This window comes from Anser cygnoides, chromosome 6 (assembly GCF_040182565.1).
Source record: "Anser cygnoides isolate HZ-2024a breed goose chromosome 6, Taihu_goose_T2T_genome, whole genome shotgun sequence".
Lineage (NCBI taxonomy): Eukaryota > Metazoa > Chordata > Aves > Anseriformes > Anatidae > Anser > Anser cygnoides.
Window position 1 is genome coordinate 22,316,231 of NC_089878.1, and position 15,707 is coordinate 22,331,937.

Sequence of the window (15,707 nt, forward strand, 5' to 3'; positions counted from 1 at the left end):
CTTCTCCCTTTCTCTGTACACAGTCTGCTGCAGCCTGTCCTGTTCCTGAGAACCTCTTCCTTCCCCTCTAACATGCTGCATCTCACCTGGCAGCAGTTAGCACGAGGCTGTGAACTGTAGTCAGCTTTCTGCTGTAGCAGATGGAGACATGATACCACGAATGACCTCTTCCTACAGACTCCATTCTTCTGCAAGTAGGGAGCGAGTGTCCAAAGCCAGCGTCCATCTCACCCAGCAAATGCAAAGGCAGCTGACTGCCCTGTGCCAACAGAGCCTGACAGCCCTGTCCCTGTGGCTTCTTTACACTTGGAAAAGTTTGCAAATATATTCATTTATATACTCACAAGTGTTAACTATGTATATGGTTTCTAAAAAAAATTAGAGCCCTGCCAAAAAAATTTTGGTGGCATTTAGCTGCGGTTCTCTATGTGCAGGAAAACCTGTCTCTTCACATAAACATAATTCTATCCCCAAGAAATGGAAACAAAAACACAGAAACTGGCTTGGGCTTTGGAATATTTTTCATTCCTCTCTTGTCCTTGGAACTACCACAATTAAGAGGCAGACCTTGGCTTAGCTTTTTATGTTTTTTTTTTTTTTCTTTTTCCAATTTTTATTTGATTAGCACGTTTTGCTGGTTATGGTTTCCTAAGATTTTATCTGCTCTTGCCACAAATATAAACACTTTGTTTTCTTCTGTTTTAGGCATGAATGCTTTATAGAGGTGTTACATGAAAGGGTGCATAAAATTTTATATTGGCATAAAGTCCTTGCCAGTGGCTTCTTCAGTCGAAGCACGGTACTTTGTAGAATAAATACTTTCAGAAGAATATGTACAGTACTCATTCCTGCACAGGCATCTTCTAAAATAAATAATAAAAAAAAAAATAACATTCTGTAACTTGGTACCAAAAATAACTATGATTGTCAAAGAAGGATGAAGATCATGGCTCCATGATTCATTCATTTATCCATCCTGCACAGCAGTTTGTGGCATGCCCTGATTTTGGAGCAGCTGTGCCAGTATACATGAAGGCACACACTATTTTTTCTACCCACAAATCCTAAAAATAATTTTATTTTCATAGTATGGAGTTATAAGCTAACATTATTATTGTTATTATTAATTTGTAAAAATGGACAAGATTAAGCTTTTAATTTTGCTTTTTGCTACCTGATATCCCTATCTAATATAAAATCACAGAAAAAATGCAAAATAGCTATCGTTGGCAGAATACAGTCATGGAAGCTAGCATATCTACCATGAGCATGAACCCAGGTTAATTTATCCAGTCTTAACCAGGCAGGATGCAATCCTGTGACTTTCACAGAGCTTTTTACCTACAACACACAGCCCACTCTTCAATGCTTGGATATTTGATTTGAAACACCTGTCCTACCTAAAGAGACCAGATCTTCTATTCTACTATAAACTTCTAATTCGTATTAGAGTAAAATAAATTGCTGTAAGAACTCAGAGCTATTTGGAAAGCCAAGTCATTTACTTCATATTTATCTGAAAATAGGAAAATGTTGGTCTTAAAATGGAAGTCGGCAGCTGTACTGGCACTGACCAGCTAAATATGCCTGACTTAATATACTTGTAACTTTTAGAGGCAGAAGTTGATGGAAATGATTAGAGCATTTTTACTACCACACAATAGAACTTGCTGCAAAAATCCTCAAGATGTCTATAAAGTTGGCTGCTGCATTTATATATTGTCCTTTGCTGCTGCATGGAGACTCTAGCTCAAACCAGCCAGCTGCTGATCAGCAAGGCTGGTTATTTCAGATACAGTCTAAGCTATACACACCTTCTAGTTTTGGAGCCAAATGAGCAGTTAGCTGAGATGTCTCTGCTTGTGACCTACAGTAATGAGTGTGTATGCTTGTTGTTCTCGAAAAGAATCTTGAGCTGATCCTAAAGGTTTTCACTCAGGTCTGCCTTGAGGAAGAAAATACTGGGTTTACTCCAGTGGCTTATTTAGTGGCATCACTAAAAGTTTTGCTGAACAGCAATTTTTCAATAAAGCAGAAGAAATATAGACCTGTGAATATGCATTCAGAAATGTAAAACACTATATAAAGAAGTGAGAGATATCAACATACAAATTCTTTGTTATTTTGAACTCTGGTTCTTTCTTACATTAGTCCATTAGCACTGTAGCAATCATAAGAAGTATTCATACCAGCCTGGTTAATTCACCTCTCTATAGTCAAAGGCATCAAGTAATTGTAAAATGAAAGATTTTATATATTTTGCTGCACCTTATTTAATTTACATGGGCAGTTAGACATAGCAGTGTGTGAGAGTGCTGCCTTCTTTTAGAATAGTTTCTTAGGAGGGAACACTGTTGCATAAATTGTCAGCAGTTGAGGCAGCCATGGATGAAATGGCCTTTCTTATTAAATGTCACAAGATTTAATGTCACTGTATAATTGGGATGGAAGGATAATTGAGCTAAGCTCAACACGTCTTTTTCTGCTAACACGTTATTAATCTGCAGGAGTGTTAAAATATGTTTTATAAAGGCCCTATTCACTTGAAAATTGTTGGCTCAGACAAAAAAAAATCTACTTTTTTATTGCAGAGCTCATGAACAACAATTTTGGATTTCCTTCACAGAGTATTTAACTTGTAACTAAAGTATACAGCAGGATGGAGCACAATAAGGAATTAGGCATGTATTCATGAAACATGTAGCTTTAAAGATTTTTTTTTTTTAACAGCAAAAACCTACAGCCAGCACCCAAACACTATAACGTTCAGGCAGTAAGAATTGGTTTCAGTTTGAAATCCCAGTGCTGAGCCTTCATTTGAGAACTTTCTTTAAGTAACTTGTCTTGATTTAGCAGAAAAAAATATTGATATAATAATTTCATATAGAGTTATCAGTTTAATATAACTAGCCAAGTGGCTGAGGAAGGCCTTTCTCTTTTCAAAGAACAATATATGACATTGAACACACCATTGTATCTTGAAATTTTGTAATTTTTTCATTAAGTAAAATACAACAACAGTAGAGAAGCTTTTGCAGACATTAAGTTTCTGATGGTTTCCTTTTGAAAAATAATGCCATTTTTTTGTTATGGTGAGGGTTATATATTTATGCCATTTCTGGTGAGGAAGTTATTCACGTGAGAAATGTGACCAAAAGTCTGACTAAGTCTGATTTTTTTTTTTTGGTCCCATATAATTTTCAGCTGTTTTCCATCCAAGATGTAAAATGAGTAAATGAGACTATTAATACACATGTGCGGAATATACTGTAAGCATAGAGCTCCACCTCAACATTTTCAGGTGAAGACATTCTGTTTTTTGTTACACAAATTTTCTACAGTTTTTACCACCAAGAAAAAACTAGAAAGAAAATTGAAAAAAAAAATCCTGTTGCTCTTTTTTACTGTTTCTCATTTGAAAAAGTGTTGGAAAACAGTTATAGCACGTTTCTCTAGTACTTTCTGTCAGCTTATTTCCAAATGGAAAACAGTTATTGTATTTGTCACCTTTTAAAATGAAGCTGTCTTTTCTTTCACGAAGCATTCTTACCAAAGAGTGATTTTCCAACAGAAATGCTACAATTTGTACACTAAAAAGTCAGAAATGTTTCTAACCATAAATATTTTCCAATGAAATTATATCCTCTAAACAAAAGACTACCTTCATGGAAAAATTAAGATGAGTGCCACTTTGCTGTGCTTTAGAGGGCTACAAAGTCTGCATGAAATGGGGCTCAGAGTTGTGATTGTTTACTTCATCAGTATGAAATTATGAAGTTTAATATAGCCCATAACTTGAAGAACTTAGGAAGCTAAATCTCTATAAATGTTCTAGAAAATGAAGTCTTACAATTTAAGAGTAGTGACTCTAATTTTAAATGTAAAATAAGAGAATGTCATACAAACAGTATATGCTCTGTCTTCTCTCTCAACAAAACAAAATAAAGAATGCTTATAATAATTAATCAAAGTAATAATGGACAGTGGAAAAGTTGTGGGAATGTTTAGAAATTGGTGCAAATTTACCCAGTTTCCAGGCCTTTTTACTCAAGATCTTTTTGCTCAAGATATAATTTTTTTTAGCCATTTATTTGTCATTTAGCCTAACAACACGGCGTCATGTGCTTTGACTACTGAATATAACACTTCTTTGCTGCGCTGGTGATGGACTACTGGAACTCTAACCTGTGGGGTCTTCTCCTTGGAGATCTTGGAGATCTTCAGAAGCCACCTGGGCAACCTGCTCTGGGTGGCCCTGCTTGAGCAGGGGTTGAACCAGGTGCCTCCAGAGGCCCCTTCCGGCCTCAACCCTTCTGTGATTCTGTGAAACAGCTACACAGAATCAGTGATTAGTCTTCTGCTTAAGACAGAATCAATATAGTTCTACAAGAACACTTTTTAATTATCTCCTTCCTTATGGTAAACAAACAATTGTGTTCTGCATAATTTATCACATTACCTTAATCTATATTCAGGCTTTGAGTTTACACAATGTCTTAGTTGTGCAGAATGGCTGAAATAGGTTGCAGAGAACTTCAGAATAGTGCCCTGTTTAAATTAGTCATGGTAGACAAATATGAAAATACAGGTGTTATTAATAGTATGTGGGGGGTGGGTTTCACATGAAGAACTTCTTTCAAAATAAACTGTTAATATTAAAGGACTTCCTTTCTAATTTGTGCTTCCAAGAGGAAGCAATCAATGACCACGAGCCAGTTTGGCAGCACTTTCTTCTGAACCTTTTCTTTATAGAGTACCACTTCAAATGTGTTCAGGCCCCCAAGGATGTGGGATGCTAGGCAGAACAGATTGTTAGGAGACTTGTACAACAAAAAGTGATGTGTTATTCTGTTGAACTACAGTGCAGCCTCCCCATCTGTCAGTGTAGTAAGCTCAACTCAGTTGTTCATAGGCTGATGGAACTGAGTGCTGCCAAACTTATTCTTAAATTATGCTGATTTAACGGTGGTGATCCTGAGAAATGCAACATTTAAGAGGAACTCTGTTTTACTGAGTTGCCAGAGGGTAGCCCAGAGCTTACACATTCTGTGTCTAGGATGCCTAGTCCTACTAAAACCAGCTGAGGGAAAATCTCAGATATAGCATTGTAATGTAAGTAGATGTAGTTCACTCTGAAATTTTGCATGGCTGAAATTCAGAACTGTAATTGTCTACAATAAAGCCATATGGCAAACTTAGGTGTTTCCAGGCACTAATAAATTACTATGCAGTTCTCCTCTTGGTATTTGCAAACTGGCCTTAAAGAAGATAAAGAACTTTGCTTCAAAGAAACTGAAAAATATTAAAGATCAGCTCTTCTATTAGTGTTGGTCAAAAATATTCTTTAAAACTTTGAGAACTAGTCTGTCCTTCTCAAACATATTCATCACCTTAATTGAAAAAAATATATATTTTATTTTATTTTATTTTATTTTATTTTATTTTATTTTATTTTATTTTATTTTATTTTATTTTATTTTATTTTATTTTATTTTATTTTATTTTATTTTATTTTATTTTATTTTATTTATTTTTAGTAGTCATTTTCAGGGTTGCTGTTTGCTTGCTTCTTTTGTAAGGGAAATCAGTTTTGGGCCAGCTTGTCTCCTTGTGAATTCAAGAGGAAGAGCTCTCATCAAAGTCAAATCCAAATGAATTATAAACAAGGTTCTTTGTGGATTTTGTCATTGTTGATATTATTTTTTTTAAGCTCAGAACAATATGAAAACTTCATACAAATTGCTTGTACTGAAGTAGGGTGAGGGAGGAGGTCAACGTGCATTTGTGCATAGGCAGGGAAAAGGTGGCAAAACGTCTCAGCAGAAGCTGTTTTATGAAATAAGGAAGACCAAGTGAGAGCTGCTCTCAGAATTAAATTAATGCTAATTAAGCTTCCTATCTAGCATGGGAAAAAAAGCTTTTTATTCTGCTGGCTTTTTATCACTACTGGTAGTCTTACTAATCATGAGATAAAGCCTACTCTTTATAGAAACAATTTGTAACTAGCATAAGCATATCAAGTAAACTTACCAAAGTAGACAAAAAACTCTGACAAAAAATACTTCTTGAAAGTTGCTCTAATTCTGCATTTGGGACTTTTGTTTTGTTTTGTTGTTTTGTTTTATTTTATGTTGACATAACTGCAATTGCTTGAGAACTTTTCCTGGGAAGCTGATACTAAATTCTGCATTATTTTAAAGGTTTTAAGTGGTCTTCATCAGATTCCCAAATCTGAAGTACCACCTCTAGCTTTTTCTCTAAGTTACTTTGGGAACGAGATATGAAAATAGAAAATAATACACCTTAAAAAGCTTATTAAAGGATGATTTCCATTTTGCAAGAATTAAGATCAACTTATCTCTGAATATCTTATTTAAATTTCCCAGAAACTAAAAAGTCTGGGGAATTTCTGGTGGGAGAACCCATTGGGAGTTCAGACAAGGGATCCTATGAATATGACTTGCACTCAGTGAAATCCATAATGGTGCAGGGGAATTCTTCAGGTTTATGAAAAGAGATCTTTTTTAGAAAACTGGCGCACTGGAATATTCCCAAACAGCTCTGTTCATAATGTTTTCCAAAATATCTATGCATAATTTACTTAATGCACATAGGGATAAGCAATATTTCTGGCGAAGAATGGGCAAAACACAACTATTCTCTTCAGTCCAAACTTTTAAGTACTAGCTATCCAGTTAAGTCTGGACAAAGGATGACAAAGCAGTCCTTAAGTTTCCAGGATGAATGAACTCAAGTCTTACTTTCCTGCTACTGACAGTGCTCCAAGTCCGGCTAGTCCTCTCTTGCCAAAACTGTTAGTTTCAGACAAATGTAAGCAAAATGAGGGATCAAACAGAATAAGTAATTTCTTGAATTACTAAATCATTTGGTTATATGTAATGGATAAGCACATATGGAATAATGGATAAGCAGTCTTTCATTGAGAGACATACTCATCAGTGTTACGTGCAAAGAAATAGTTCTAGCCATAACATCAAGTCAAAGTGCCACCTGCAATAAAAGTCAGGTCTGCAACTGCCTGTCCCATGTGCCAAGGAAATGCTTTGACCAACGCTCAGGAAAACTTGAAGTGTGTGTGTGTTTTGAGTCTGTGTTCTCCTAGGCTAAAAGCACAAAATTTAATTTCACTCCTCGGGAGACTGAATTGCAAGTGCAGAGAGTAATTAACCATTACCAACTGATGTATGTTATAGTGCTGGAGAGGAAACTGCACAGAGTATAGAACAATTATCTCCTGCTATTAAAGCTCTGAGGAGCTTTTCCCTTCTTATTAAACATAAGTTATAGAAGGTAAGAGGGATGAGGCAGAAAAGGCAAATGCCTGAAATCCATGTACCTGATAAGCATAGCAATGATGTGAACACAGAAGCTCTGATATAGACCCCTCCAGGAAACTTCTTAGCATAACTGTTAAGTCTTTACTGCTGTGAAATAATAGCAAAGACTGATGAGCCTTCTATGGAAAATTGTTGCTAGACTCTTCTTTGAGTTTATTTTCTTGTATGCAAAGCAGGTATACAAGAGAGTGACTTTTTAACAAAAAGTGTGTAGCCTAAAACAACCCTACTTCTCCTGAGATTCAGGAATGAATCATAAAGTGCAAGAGTAACTACGTAGCAGCAGTAGAAAGTTAAGTTTTTTATCTTCTCCATTAATCAGATTAAAGTCTCCAGCACTACAGACATAACGCTCACTTAAAATTAGTAAATAAGCAGAATTTTCCAAAACTCTGAAAAGTCAGCTGTGAGGAAAGCTAAAAGATGATCTTCATCTCTGACATTAAATATAATCATGAGCACAGTACAGCATGTTGGGGAAATTTATTCCTGCTTCACTCTGTAACAATACAAGTAGTTTTCTGAACAGAGACACCACAATACACAACATCCCCTGAAAAGATGGCCCATCTAATGTTTTGGTGAGAGCTGTTCCAGCAGGTGTTTTGTCTGAATTTTCAAAACATACCTCGGTTGCATTCTAACAAAAGCGTGTTTACACGGTCTGTTTCTTCTTTCAGCTTATAGTTTATGTTCTGCTTGGTTCTCCATAGTTAGAGTTGAAACTCATAGTAAAGAGGAATAAAGAAAAAAATCTTCAAAGCAGTCAACATCTGGGTCTCAGCTTCTAAATTCTTACGTGTGTGTTCTGATAAGCCTTATACTACTGAATGTATGCACATTTCAATTATCTTATGACCCAAGGCACAGTAAAACTGCTGGGTACTTGTGAACTAGAAAGGCATGCAGAAGCTGGAATCTACAGCCAAAAAACAACAGCTAATGAGGCTCTGACGTTCCCTCTTCTGCCCAGACTTCCTGGCGTCCAATTCTCTGGAGATTTCTTAGAGGAAATGTCTAGTTTGCTAGGTGTTTTGTAAAATGCTACATTCTGAAAACAGTAATTGAAGAATTCCCAACGTGGATTTTGTGGCACACTTCTCTGTTAAAGACTACTTGTACCCAAAATATCTGAGCTAATTAAGAAAGTGTTCCTATGCACCTTTGCTCAGATAATCTAAGTCTTTGAAATGTCTCTCTCCAGCATTGGAGACTGTATGAGGAAAGGGTGGCAAGGAAGAAGTAAATTCTACTCACAGCAACTGTGAGACCATCAGAAGGTTTGAATTGAGTCTAATGAATCCTAAACAAAAGACTGCTGATCATCAATAGAATCACTTAAAAATAACTTAAGACTTTGATAACTCAGTACTATAGGCTTTCTAAATATTCCCCCCACCATCTCAAATGCACACAGTCCAGTCCCCCAGCTACCTTTATTGCAGTCACAAGAAAAACTCCACATTTAACATGGAGAACTACATATAATCCCAGTTTCACATCACAATGCTACACACAGAGCATTGCGACAGTTAACAACGAGGCAGAATAAGAAGTCTGAACTTCAGTCCATAAGTACTGATGCTAAGCAAGCACAAGAACCTGAATTTTCAAGTTGAAACTTTCACTTATAATGAAAAGTCCCTTTCTAATGTACCAAGGTGTAGTAATAACACCTCTCTCTTCAGAGATGCCACTGAAGTCACACGAGTACAGAGGAGGTATCTTCCCCACCACTGAATACCAGTTAGTGTGCTCTCAGACACTGAAAGCAAATGGAGGTTGCTCTTTCTTGCTATGCATTTCTGAGTGTCACCATGTGGAAGTAATTGAATTGATTTAAGAAGCTTCTAAATGCTTCACACACATAATGGTAATATTGTGCTGCAGAAACTGAGGATACTGCCATTTCTTAGGATCTTAACTTAAATTTAAGTCAGCTTGAGATCCTTTCCTTGAAAATGTGAATAAGATCTGGTCTTCTCAGGTGCTGAGTAACCACTGCCTTTACTGACTTACAGTAACATTACCTTTACATACACATGCAGAAAGAAACCTATTATTGACTTTGTGGTTTACTGTTTAATTTTGCTGTATTGTAGCTGAATGGAATTGAGTACAGAGTGCATGTAAAAAGGTGTCTCTTCCAGGGAAGGCTGAATTGTGTTGTGGCTTATCCCGGCAGGCAGCTAAGCACCACACAACTGTTCGCTCACTCCCCCCACCACTGAGGCATGGGGGAGACAATTAAAAAAAAAAAAAAAAGGTAAGAACTTGTGGCTTGAAATAAAGACAGTTTAATAGGACAGCAAAGGAAGAGATAATAATAGTAATAATGATAACAATAATGATAAAAGAATATACAAAGCAAGTGATGCACAATGCAATTGCTCACCACCTGCCAACTGATGCCCAGCCAGACCCCAAGCAGCAGTCTCCCCAGCCAACTCCCCCCAGTTTTATTGTTCAGCACAACGTCACATGGTGTAGGATGTCCCTTTGGCCATTCTGAGCCACCTGTCCTGGCTGTGTCCCCTCCCAGCTCCTGGTGCACCCCTAGCCTGTTTGTTGGCAGGGCAGCACAGGAAGCTGAGAGTCCTTGGCTGTGAGTGAGCATTGCTTTGCAACAACTAAAACATCAGCGTGTTACCAACATTATTCTCATCCTAAATCCAAAACACAGCACCATACCAGCTACTAGGAAGAAAATTAACTCTATCCCAGCCAGGACCCATTGTGGTTTCAAGACATTGAGCAGCACAATGTACTTTACTACAACTGATAAAAAAATTACCCAGAGTGTCATAGAAGGAATGAGAAGGGTGGATATGGGGGAAAAGGAATAAAAGGTCAATATTTAAGCATTCACAAAATAAAGAAGAAAAATCTTCATTTTTTTCTTGCAAAAGAAATTCTCTAATCATAAAATGAGAAGCCCTTGCTCAATATATTCAGTTCTGAAGATAGGAAATATATTGTAAGACTTTTTGTTGCCATTATCAAACCTGAGAATTACTGGGGAGTGAAACTGATTTGTCTGAATAAGAGATTAGAATTGGATCTAGAGGATTGCAATGCCTGAATTTTTGTCCTACAATAGAAAGATTAAAGGTTTATTAGATTAGATCAAAGAATATGAGAATGGAATTGCATTTGTTGAAGTCTGTTGTCCTTTTGTACCAGTTTTCTGACATTCATGCTGTATTCTTTGATCTCTTTAATAATGTTTTTAATGTCATAATTGTGAATTTATTAAATATCATATCATTTTTTGAGTTTATTTTCCAAATACATATTTTTAAATGAAAAGAAATGTTAAGAAAAACAATTGTTCTAAAATAACACCTAACATACACTTAGCCCAAATTTACCTTGGGAATTGCAAAGCTGGTTATTTCTTATATTTAGTCCCAGCTTACTCTGCACTTGGTTTCAACATGGTCTATACAACACCTGTCACAGTAGAATAAATGCTAATTAGGGCCTTTAGGTGCTAGTATACAACAAATAACTAATAATAGTATTATGAAACTGTAAGAAGAAATATTTTTGAACAGATGGTCTGAAAGCCCTGATTAAAATAATTCAAGAAGGTTTATATATTTCTAGAGAATCATCCAAACTTCTCGATTATGATTTTTCCAATGACATGAACAAGCACATCTTTTGAGGTTCCTCTGTCACCAGCAGTAATTTTCTGCTTTTGCAAACTTGCACGAACTAATCAAACAGAAATAAGAAAGGTCTTGCTCCTGTTCTCATTGACTTCATTCAGAGTCTGGCATTAACTTGGAAAGGATCATTACTGAATGGAAAATGAATACATTAAATAGACTGTACAATGGGCTGCAGTTTTGACTTGAATTTTCCTTGGAATTATCACTGCCATTTTCATTGTTAACTTTTTCTTTAACCTAGTTGCTAAAACAATTCAGTGCTTCATGGGATAGATTCTTACCTTACTTTGTTCTACACTTGGGTAACTTAATTGTCTGGAAGAATATTACAAGACCAAATCACTAGAATTTTCTGTATTTGAAAGATTCATTAGATAATTTGTATAAGTAAGATTAAATTAGAAAAATAATCAAAATTATCAGTAAATTTAAAGAGGATATTCAAATAAAACACAAAACAGAACAAAGGTTTATTTGGAGTAGCCTCAGAGAAATTGTATTCTCTGACTGCGTCAAAGAATTGAATTGAGAGTCCTAAGCAGAAGCACTTTTGCAAGTGAGATCAGCATCTGCTATGCTAATTGAGAAGTTAACTTTCTAAAGCTCTTTTTCCACATTGTTCCCTTGTCCACTGTTTGTTGAACTGTGTTATATGATCCATGATTCAGATCCTGACAATGTAGACGTCAATGATAGAAGTGCGCTGATTTCCCCAGAGCCAGAATTTTTATTAGTATATTTATATTTTAAATATTTATCTTATAAGCATGTCAACTTCAGAGCCTCCTGGCATCTCTGTTAAGAAACTTAAAATTTGCTCTGGTAAGCTTAATGTCACAGAAAACCACTATACTCTTTCTAGTCTCAAACATTAAACTGTATGCATTATTTTGTCCTAATTCTGTTCAGATAACGTTTTCAAGAGACTTTATCGTTGTTTACTTTACACCACCCTTTTCTCTCTCCCCTGTTTGCTTGTCCATGTCACTCTTTGGTTCCTTCTCCCTTTCTGTTGTTGTGGTTGTTGTTTGGTTGTTTGTTTGGTTGGTGTATATGTGTATCAGTTTTCCTCCTGTCTACTGGAATTTATTTACTGGGGAAGTGGGCAAAGATGTGCATACTTCTCAGTGACTATCTGAAATCAGTATTTTGATGAATTCCTCTTTATTGATGAATTCCCCTCCTCTCTTCTCACAACTCTGGAGATGCTCAGATGAGACAGTTACTGTGTTATATCTGCAGCCCAGTCCAGCTGTAAGCAAGAGACTTGTAATTGGATGTCTGTGCTACATGTCATACCAACTTGGTGCTTGGTACCGAGGAAATTAAACCTTCTTTTCATCCCTTAACTGTTGCATCTTGCCCATCAAAAATTGGGAGAACAGCAATGCAACTGGCATTCAAAATTGTCTTTACCAGTAAAGACCAAAAATCTCTATACTTTTAAAGAAATTATAACTCACAAGTGACTATTTTTGTTATGACCATAAAAATTGCGATTCTCCAGATAAACACACATGTAATTAGAATGATTACCATACAACAATAAACCACCGGTACTATTATAAGACCATAAACTGTTATTCAATATACTATAAAATTTGAAATCTAATTGAAAGTGCTAGTTTAGCATAATTCCCAGAAGCCATCGTTCTTTAATATTGTGAAATGAATGAGGATTTTGTGGAGCTATTAATTGTTACTGACAAGCAATAACCACTGGAATGAAGCTCCAATTATCAGCAGTAATTAATCACATTTACTGTCATCTGTGATGTCAAAAAAAAATCAATAATATTCTAAACAGCAAAAAGGAATATATATCCCATGTTTTAACTCATTTCATGTAAATCAGATGGTCCTTTCGTGGGGTAGGCAAGGAGTTACAAAAGTGCTGTTTTCACTCTATGAACAATGTTCAGTCTTCTAATATTTTCCAATTTAAAAATGCTCTCCCACTTTATTCTGTTTTGATGGAGCCTTAGGTACCTTGGAGGTTTATACAGTTAAGTACAATTTATAATATCATTTGTTACTAGCATGATGTTATTGCAGACACATGGCTTTAAAAATTAGAAATTATAAAGATCATCTGAGCATGTAGTTCACTAGCCTGTTCCAGGAAAGTACTTAATGTTACTTTAAGTGAGAAAGCTTGAGCAGGAGATGAAGTGTTCTTGGAGATGAAGGTGTACATAAGGTTGGTAGAACCTTCATTGTTGGTACCTGAGCATTCAGATAGAAGGAACTCAACTCAGAAAGAACACCTCATTCTATACCTTAAATCTTGTCCTGTTGTTTGCTTCAGATGCTGTTGTTTGCTTCAAATATTTTTTTTTTTCGATTTTTAGGAACCTCCACGGTACAGTAAAACACACATATACATCTTTGAGAACAAAAGGATAGAAAACATTTCAGTACCTTCAATAGTGATTTGATGGCCCAAACGTGCAATGTAGACATCACACTTAAAAATCCGTGTTTGTAAAATGGAATCTGCTAACTGTACCACTGAAAATTTCTGATACTACAAATTGTATTGTTGGACCACAAGGGCATATCATGGTCCTTATTCTCAAATGATGTTATGTTTTTTTCTGGAACACAGCAAATCCAGGTCATGTTGAGTGATCAGGATTTGAGATGTAGCCAGTCATTTACCTTAAGACACTATCAGCTAGCTATTGATGGCATAAAAAGACTCAAGTTTAGAATAGTGTGAAAACAACAGCCTAGAATCTGTTGTAAGTTCATTTAGAAAGAGCAGTGAAATGCTAAATAATTTGTTTATTATACTGTGTTGTTCACTTATGGTTTCATCCACTTCTCATAATCCATCAAAGATACAAGTCCTCTAACATGAATCAGCAGAGCAGGAACAACATCTGTTCATAATGTACTGCAAATATCCAGCAGGGCATCTTTTTGGAAGAAGCATATGAGGATTTGACAGTTGAATACATATCAAAAGTAACCCTAAAATAGATACAGAGATTGTATTTATCTAGATCTTGGGCACCTCCTAAACACAAGGCAGAGGCAAGATGCAGTCTTTTCAAGTTTTCAAGTAAAGGCGTATTTATGAAATTCACTATATTAGTGCCCGTGGAAGTAGAATTTAGAGGTTGACTATACTAACAATTTTATTATTCCACTTTATATAACCAGCATTCCAATTTTTTAAATACTGCATTTTCACCAAGACCTGGGGGCATAGCTGACAGTACAATTTTATAACGTGTAATATACTACTTAAACAGGTCATGTCTTTAAGATTCTGTCCTCTCTGAAATTCTCTTAAGACTTTTTCACCATTCATCCCTTGTTTTTTTAAGAACTGTGGTTAGATAAAAATACTTGTGGTTTCCCTGCTGAATGTAATTGAACATTCTTCCTCTGAAGCATAGCAAATTTTTGGCCTATCTGCATTTTCTTAAGCTAATTGAAGACTTTGAAAGTGTACACATCTAATATAATCAACATTATACTGTAATACTGTCATGATCAATTAATCAAAATAAATTAACTGGTTAAATGAATTGAACCAGCAGAAAAAAAGTTTGCATATTATGAGAAAACTTTGGAATGTAATTCTTTTCTCAAGTTGAACGCTTCCATTTATTAATGGAAGAGAAAACTCTTCCAGTTATTAATTTTTGATGCTTTCCTGAGTTTTCAGTGTGGAACTTAATAGTGAGTTGGTTTATTAAAAAATAATAGCAGTAGTAATTAGTCTTTTATGGTAAGATTTTAAGTTGAAGAACTCATGTTTACTTTCCATTTCTGATATTTAATTAAATATTTCTTTTTTATAGAAGAAATTACTAAGTATTTCAAAAAAGTTATTTTTCCATTACCATCTTAAAACTCCTACGCTGAACATTTATCATTAAATAACACATTCATTTATGCTTGTTGTCAAGGTAACAGAGATTATCAGAATAACAGAAATAAAAGTATTTTAAATTCTCAGTTTATTAGGATAAGGTAAACACTAATTCTGTCAAACACTAGTTATCTTCCCTGTGTATGGAATTGAATACATTCTAATAAGGAAAAAGTATAGAAACACTATTCTCTTGTAATACTGCATAGCCCTCCTTTAAAGAATATAATGGTAGACATGTTTGGTAATTCAGTAACTATGTTTACAAGATAAGAGTCTTCCAACTTGAACCGTCAGTTAACGAATATTCAAGATTCCTGCTGCCTTAACAGCAAAAAATGCCTTGGAGTCCAACAGTGAGAACTAGCTTTCTCCCTCCATCCCTCCCTCCGTCCCTCCCTCCCTCCTTCCCTCCTTCCCTCCTTCCCTCTTTCCTTCCTTCCTTCCTTCCTGCCTTCCCTATTATTATCTCTCACTTAATAATGGCCCTTAGTTACTGACATCAGTCAGTCATTTTTACATCAACCTGTTTTGCTGGCCAAAACAGAAGATTATGTGTAGAATAGGCATGAGTGGCACTCAGGCTGAAAGTGTGAAAACTTCATAGGGTTTGATAACACGGTGGAAAACGTGTCCTGAGTTGGTGTTAGCATTAGCTGAGAAATGGAAATGTATGCACTAATTTGCACAGCAATTGCAGCTCAGCCTCACCTGCCAGCCTCATCTATTCATTGAACTGGGAGGCTGTGGTATCTTTAAATGACATTGAGTCACTTGGACGACTTA

General features: G+C 35.7%; 1 protein-coding gene across 6 annotated transcripts in view; it reads right to left on the reverse strand.

Moving 5' to 3' along the window:
• LOC106029956 (translation initiation factor IF-2) overlaps positions 1-15,707 on the reverse strand; it is a 146,570-nt gene that overhangs the window by 38,084 nt on the left and 92,779 nt on the right. Inside the window, exon 3 of one of the 6 annotated variants that reach the window (XM_066999551.1) lies at positions 9,808-14,011. The exons of the other annotated variants lie outside the window; for them this stretch is intronic. Coding sequence (XP_066855652.1) covers positions 14,000-14,011 — 12 coding nt within the window. The 3' untranslated portion in view covers positions 9,808-13,999. Of the gene's footprint in view, positions 1-9,807; positions 14,012-15,707 lie in introns of those variants that run through there. 6 annotated transcript variants of the gene reach the window in all.